Source organism: Pseudonaja textilis, chromosome 1 (genome assembly GCF_049901715.1).
Source record: "Pseudonaja textilis isolate UNSWEBS1 chromosome 1, rPseTex1.2, whole genome shotgun sequence".
NCBI classification, from domain to species: domain Eukaryota; kingdom Metazoa; phylum Chordata; class Lepidosauria; order Squamata; family Elapidae; genus Pseudonaja; species Pseudonaja textilis.
Window position 1 is genome coordinate 293,570,309 of NC_141990.1, and position 7,919 is coordinate 293,578,227.

Below are 7,919 nucleotides of genomic sequence, written 5' to 3' on the forward strand. Positions count from 1 at the left end.
TGGGTAGGAGGGGGGTATGCCACTAAAATAGGGTGCATCAAAAAGAAATTACTAGGTTTTGTTTAATTCACAGTTCTGTAGGGTTAGTAACTCTGCCCAAAAACAATAAAATCTTGGTAATTTCTTCATATATCATAAAAATGAATGGCCGATTTATCCGCATAATATAAGGCAAAGAGTATGCCATGATTTCTGATCCACTGACACTTGCAGCTTCTGTTCCTTTCTCATTCACCTCAACCCTTGCTCTTTGAAGAATCTAAAAAAGAGTGAAAATGTAGGGAGATCTTTAGCAAATTGCTCACATTTCCTATCAACCGGTCTGCAGATTTCCACTTAACTTACTGAAAATTGAGCATGCATACATTTTTTTCACTTATATGGAAGCAGCATCCTAAATCCACAGCTACAAACACTTTGTCTCAATAAGGGGACTGGGGATACACCAGCACTGAACTTCAAAAAATAAAAATTCTGTTGAAGGGAGATTAGAAAAAGGGAAATTAAAATGGATAGTGAAAAAGATCAAATATCTCCAGATTTCTGGACATGACTGAGCCCCAAAAATCACTAGGATAGTTAACACAGTCAAGGAAGTTATTAGCAGGAAGCAGGTTTCCTGTAGGACAGGAGTCCCCAACCTCTGCGGTTGGTAGCCTAGCTGGGAGGGTGGGGAGAAGAGAACTGGGCTGTGTGTGCGGTGGGCTGGTGCATGAGCATGTAGCTTAGTCTGCATAAGTTGAGTGTGTGTGTGTGTGTGTGCGTGCATGCAGAAGTGCACTCCAACCCGCTGCCTGTGCGAATCATGAGAGGAAAGGAGAACTGGACCTGCATCCCCATCTGTGGGATGCAGGCAACATGTGAAAGTGTTGTGGCCCGCCAGCAGCAGAAAGGCAGACAGTGTGAAGGTTGGGCAGGAACCTGGGCCAGTCCTGGAGGCTGAGAAAGGCTCAGACGAGGGCTCTGCGTCAGAGGCAGAGATGGGGCCAGGGCAGGCTAGCACTCATCAGCTGCCTTCAGACTCGGACAGCAGTGAGGCGGGGGAGCTTCTGGAACCAGTTCCCAGCCTGTGCATGTGCAGAGCTGCCAAAAAGAAGGAACAATTAATTAAGAACTCAGGGTCAATGTGGAAGTAAGACCACAGGTAGACGATGAATGGCCCCTTCCAAAAGGATTAAAAGAGGAGCAAAGGGGGGGGGGGCTTTTGCAGGAAACCATTCATTCATTTGTTCCAGTCTCATGAAGATTTGTCTGTGCAACCTAGAGACGCTGTGCCCAATCCTTCCCTGTCAGCAATGCATGTGGAAATATTTATCAGGCAGCTTTCCAAAATAGAGAAGGTCTGAGCTAATGAGTATACCTTTGCAAGACTGTTTGCCAGGTTGTTGGTTGAATATGAATACAATAAATTCACATTCATTTAATAAAAGAGGTTTTGCCATTTGCTTAGTACTTTTTGGGGAAGCCTAGGACAGAATAGAAACCACGCCCTCTCCTCTCTTCATGGAACCAGTCCCTGGCGCCCAAAAGATTGGAGGGGTCACTGAACTATAACAATCCTATTTCTTTTTTCTATTGCCTCCAACTAATTAAATAGCTAGCATAATGAAATTGAGAAAGAAACTGTTTAGCAAGTGGGTCTCCAGTAAATGAATGGGGTCTTCATGTTATTTCTTAAATATGTTTGGTTGAACAATATAATAAGCTGCAGAATTTACAAATTATTTTTTTTACCTGTGATATTTTTGCAAATTTATGATCTGTGAGATGGCTTAGGTCTGCTTTATAAGAGAAAAGATCTTTAATTCCCAAATCCTGAAGCAGCTGATCCATGTGATATGTCTGATCTAGTTTGAAGCTTGGAAAGTAAATATCCATTTTCCTGTAATGGAAACAAATATAAATGCAAATTGAAGGGAAATGTGCATACACTGGCCTTTGCATATACAAAAAAAAAAACACTTGTGATGATAAAGAGCAGGCAGCAGAACATTTGCATATTGTTCTCTTCTTTCTGGATGCTATGAAAATTTGAGCATCAATGATGCAAAGGCAATGACTGTGACAAGTCTTACTTCAATTAATTGGTAGGTTTAACTTGTGCAAGAGGAATCTCTATGAAAATTTCAGACATCTGGAAGGCTTTCACAAAAATGATGCAGAAGATATTACAGAAGATATAGACCTTTCTAAATAAGTAAAAGCCAATTCTTTTTCTTAGTAGACTCTGTAATAGGGAACTCAATGGATTTTATTTATTTTTGATGAAGCAATATATTGTAAAGATCAAAAGGCTGTCTTTGGCAAATTTCAATGGCCTATTCAATGGCCTACTCACTTTTCTTTCTCTTCTTGTGGTTTCTATTGCTATTTTTCTGTTAGAGTGGCCATTTTAATTTGTACTACAGGATTTGTATCGCGATTTTAGGAATAAAAAATGTGACATGATTGCTATGATTTGTACCTGATCTTCATGGTCTGAAGCCAAGATTCCACAAGTTCATTGATTAGATAATCTTCAACAAACATATAATCAGCTCCCTTCACAGGCAAAACAATCAGCATCTGCACACTTCCTTTGTATGGCAGCTTTATCACATAACACTGCAAGGCTTTATCAAACATGGAGGCAATCCTGTCTTTTTTGAACATCATTGGCACTTGAACAGTCCTGTAATTGTCTATATAGAAAGTTTCCAGCTCTGTAAATTTAGGAGGAAATGGATGTAGCCATTTGCCTGAGAATATAAAGAAATGCAACATTATTTTATATTGTGATATAATCCAGAATTATTGAGGGAAAATTCAACAGTAATCCAGGTACAAATCAGCCTGATTTACTTCAGTTGAAAGATGAAGTTCTATTCTTCCATAGTATGGCTGAAACTTTAAATCTATATTGCACTCCTGTGTTTGAATCTCTGGTTCTGTTCCAATGACAGGGACTAATGCCAGTTTCAAATGAGATTCCTTTTCATAAATAGGAGCTGCACATTAATCAAGTCTCTGGTTAGAGATAATCCTCCTCAGTACATTTAATCCAAAATTCATTCATTCATACCTAACTATTATCCTGCTTAACCATTTCTTGGTTCTAGTGCTACCTACTTTGCTTGCAATGCTAAGGCAGAACATGGCCTCAAGTGAGAAGTCAGTGGCTCTACATTTGATATCTATGCTATTGACCAGTTTTCCTTCCCTATTGGAGATTCAAAGATCTCCCATTCCACTGTCATTCCCAGCACAAGTTTGTGGGATCAACAAGACTTCTTTGAATAGCTATGGAGGCAGAACTAGAGGCTCCATCGCAATATATTTTGGTCTCTTAAAAGCTAATGCCTTACTGTTCAATGTGATCATGCCAATTCTCCCCACCCCCACACACCAAGAAATGTTTAGTTGCCTCCTTGTAACCTCCAGCTGGAATGGGTGCCATCCTGCATGTTTTCCAATTTGCTTAAAACGCACCAAACCCTCTATGATTTAAACCGCCCCTTTATGTTCAAGATAGTGGATGTACTCATCCTCCCTCGTCTCTCAGCAACACACTTTATTGCAACTTTGCAATTAGAAAAGAATCAGAGCAAGAGCTAAAAATACAGAAGTGAAATTAGCAATATTTAATTGCAATAGGCTTTTTAGTTGCCATGGAGCTCTTTTCAAATATTTGACAGGCAACAGCCTATGCTGGAAATATTTTTCTGGTCCCATTCACTCCCCGTTTTTTGGCTATGAAAGTGACAGAGAAATGAAATTCATGATATTCATTAAAAAATTAGAAATTCAACAATATACAGCCCAAATAAGGCAATACTTAATTGACCCTCCCATGAAAATTGCAAGAAGAGGTATAATGACACACATCTGTATGAGGCCTGGCCTTGCTTCAAAATTATATTCATTAAATATTTTAGTAGGGGGAGAGAATTCACTTGATAATCTAACTGCATTCAGCCAAAACATATACAGAACTCTGGACATAAAACTCCTTCTGGACTTAACATTACATTGATAAAGATCAGAAATGGCATAAGGAAGCATTGTCTCATTTCACTTTCACATATAATATTCTTCATCCCTACTATAAGTCTCTTAATACATTAGGGTGAGAGAAGATGCCATTTGAATTTCCCTTAAATACCATTACAAAAATTAACTAGAATTTTCCTTTTGCTATGTCCTGGGTTCAGCAAATAGGATAAGAAACATACTAATGTGCTAAATGATTATGCAGCAATATTTGCGTAGCCATTTTTCCAGATCACTCCTTCCCTATCTGATGTCTTCTACCTGTGCTGGATCTCAGGTCACAGAAACCAGGAGACATGCTGGCTGGAGGTTCTAACAATATCTTAAACAAATAGGAGTCACCAGGTAGGGAATATCATGCTCTGTTTTATTAATATAGAACTGTAGAAAATTTAATTTCTCACTCCTGAATTATATAAGAATTGATTATTAAAATGTGGGGCTTTTTTATGTGTTCCGGGTCATCTTCAAAGAACTTTTGAAGAGTCATTTAGGTGAAATGGACCATATAAAATTATCAATCAAATAATCAATCAACTTCCCCTTGAAATGGTGGCTTAGCATTCTGGTTCAATTAAAATAATGGAATTCTGAATATTTCAGGGGCTTTGGTAATTTCAGTTTTTTTCGGTGACAAATTCCACAAAACCACAAGGAATTTATATATCATAAACGTAGTTCTCAACTTATAACTAGTGGCCATTCAAAGTTCATTCAGACCCCCTGTGCTGTGGTGGCACAGTGGTTAGAATGCAGTTTCGCAGGCTAACTCTGCCCACAGTCTGCAGTTTGATCCTGATGGGGTTCAAGGTTGACTCAGCCTTTCATCCTTCCGAGGTTGGTAAAATGAGAACCCAGATTGTTGGGGGAAATATGCTGACATTGTAAACTGCCCAGAGAGTGCTATTGCTACTTACAGCCATGGCAGCACCTCCTCTGTCATTCGCCCTTAGGAATGCTGCAGTACCCATCTGCCTATCTCTACCACCTGTCTTCCTCCGTTGACCCCACCAGGTCACTGCAGGCCTTGGGCCTTCTACCCAACCCACTAGGCCCCATATCCTCTTGCTCACTTACCTTTGAACTAAAGGTAGCAAGCCACTTTGTTGCAGGGTCACGTGGTGTGATCCTGGAAGAGGCTGCCATTTTCTGAGTGGCTACATTGAATTGTGGTTGCTCAAGAAATGGTGGCTATATCCAGATTCATGTCACATTGCCCAGCAACAAAGTGTGGACACCAAGGAATGGGAAGCAGATCATGGGATGTCTCAGGTGATAGCTTAAGGGGCCTGGGATAGGCAGGCCTATGGTAGATGTTATGTCTTTAGGACTGGTTGGAGTCCCCAACCAGGTCCGCTGTTTGAGCGGGAGCACCAGCAGCTCCCATTGGTTGGCTCCGTTTGACAGTCGGCTATAAAAGCCGGCTGTCGAGCAGAGCCAGCCGTTGTTCGCTTGCAGTCTGCCTTGTTAGCTGGCAGATGCGACAACCCTTTATTCCCTGAATAAAGACTGTTACTTGTATGCTCTGGTCTAAGCCTCGTCTATTCCCTCGCTCCACAACAGTAGACCTCTTAGGGCCTCCTCTCGTCCCTGAGGCATCCATGCTCTGCTTCAGGACCCACATAGTCATTTAATGACTGCATCAAGGAGAGCATTAGTGGTCATTAAGCAAGGCTGTCTCACTTAATGGCTGTCACAACATACAACTATAATGAGCAGGTTCCATTATGGTTGTAGGTTAAGGACTACCTGTACCACTATGTCTTAGTTTTTTCACTTGTTATGAAGGTGGTGAATTGCCTTAAATTTTACATGAAGTAGCACTGTACATTCCTGAAGGTAATTTTTATTTATTTGTTTGTTTGTTTGTTTGTTTGTTTTGTCAAATGCTTACAATATAATAGAAATAAGAATAAGCACAAGTTTAAATACATGAAATAAGAACTAATAATTGGGGACAATAGGACAAGGACGGTAGGCACAATTGTGCGCTTATGCATAATGTATACACATTTCCCCACCTAAATACCATTTGCAATATTTGCACTTCGAGTTCAAAATAAGAAATGAGGACCAGAAGTGATAATAGCCTTTACTACATGGAAATATCAGTGACATATGTCACATGAGAAGGATAACTGATGCAAACCAATTGGCCTTTCCACCCACAAACAAAACATATAGGAAAAGGAATAATAACTTTGAGAATGAACCCTTCTATTGAAACATTTGGGGAGACTAAATTAAGGAGAGATTCCTCACATTTTTACAGAGAGATACTCTTATAAAACTACTGTAGCTGGCACCCTGTGCTCTCCTCTTTAAAATCCATGAAATAATCAATGAAAAAACAGTTACCTTGAAATAGTATGTAATTCAGTAGAATAATTTTAGTATGCTGATCAAAAGCTTGAAACAGTGTAGGGATCTCTCCTCTTGTGTTCTTTTTAATGTGCTCATTGACAATTTTTTTGGCAAGAGTAGAGTTGCGGAAATCAACTGTCAAAAAATCCATGTCAAAGTATTGCTTGGACAAGTTATGGAAAGCATCCTTGATCTGAAATTCTTCCTGGATGAAAAAGAAGCTATTCTGCGAAAGAGTGAACTCTTCATTTTGGGTGATGTTAAGCCTTAGTTGTTGGAACAAAGTCAGAAACTGTTCATCTTTTTCTTTCATAAATGACAGATTTAAAGATTGACTTATTTGGTGGTGGGTTTCCCCTTCGGAAGCCAACATGAATATTGCTAGAGCAAAAGATAGTGATAGTGGGGAGAAGAAGATATTGTTGTCATGCTGCAGTGCGATTTTCCTGTAGAGATTGAATCCAAAATTGTTAATCTTTTCTGTGAAATTATGCAAAGAGACTAATGGTGAAGGGCTTTCTGTAGATGATTCTTGAGTAGTATCATGTGGATATTGTTTATCAGAATCATTGAAAGGGAAGAGATTTAACATTACGCTCTGTGGTACCTCCTCTCCTGAATTTTCTGCTATTCCATTCGATATGTACATTTCAGTAATCAGTCCAAAGACCAGCAAAAAGTTAGTTTTCATTTTGCACTTCAATTACTTCTTTCTGGTGAATAAATTGATGACACAAGTTAATATTGTGATTAAAAAAGGATGTTTTGGCATTTGGAGGATGTATTAGAACCCATCCAACTCATTTATCTCAATGTTTTTTCTAAAGGTAACATCAATGGGATTATCTCATGTTGCTTTATTACTTTCACATTAAGCTAAACTAAGATTAGAGATCTTCCCAAATTCACTTAGTGTTCATTCTTACACTGAAATAACCCAACACAATAATGAAAATACTAAAGTCTACATTATTTCATATTTAAAAGGCCTTACTCAAGGTAACATTTATTAACAGAGTCCCCATTAAACATGGAGCTGATAGCAAGACAATTTTATGAAATCTAATAATGGAAACTCCATTGACCAGAAAGGAAGAGATTCTAGGCAAGTTGACTTAGTCTTTCCAGTCTGATTAGATCATACTTTAAAAGGAGGACACTTTGAATGCACTTTTAACTGATAACAATATATAAATCATTTCCATTTTGCAACCCACAATACTTTTTATTATAATTTTAAATTAAATACAAATACTTCTATCTTACCCGGAGGACAGCCTCTTTTTTTACTTTTCTGAAGCCTGAAAAAGGAAACAAGTTGCAACATTAAGGAATGGTGAGGTAAATATTTGCTATTCCAAAGTGTAGCTCCATAGTTTTGTCTGTTGTAGATTAACTGGATGACAAACAAGGATGTTTTCATTTTGCCACAGAACACAGTTAAAGGTGAAATAACCAGATTCCAGTAAGTAGGGTCTCTTGGGTATCTGGATTTAAAATTAAAGAAATAAACAATCATAAAGAGA

At 38.7% G+C, this 7,919-nt stretch overlaps 1 protein-coding gene across 1 annotated transcript; it reads right to left on the reverse strand.

Annotated features, from left to right (window-relative positions):
* Window positions 1-44: 44 nt before the first annotated feature.
* On the reverse strand, window positions 45-7,696 carry SERPINA10 (serpin family A member 10). Its single transcript, XM_026713488.2, has 5 exons — window positions 7,660-7,696; window positions 6,388-7,106; window positions 2,465-2,738; window positions 1,735-1,882; window positions 45-259 (listed from the first exon to the last, which is right to left on the reverse strand). The coding sequence occupies exons 2-5, from the start codon at window positions 7,082-7,084 to the stop codon at window positions 68-70; spliced, it is 1,311 nt and encodes a 436-aa protein (XP_026569273.1). The 5' UTR covers window positions 7,085-7,106; window positions 7,660-7,696; the 3' UTR covers window positions 45-67.
* Window positions 7,697-7,919: the final 223 nt, after the last annotated feature.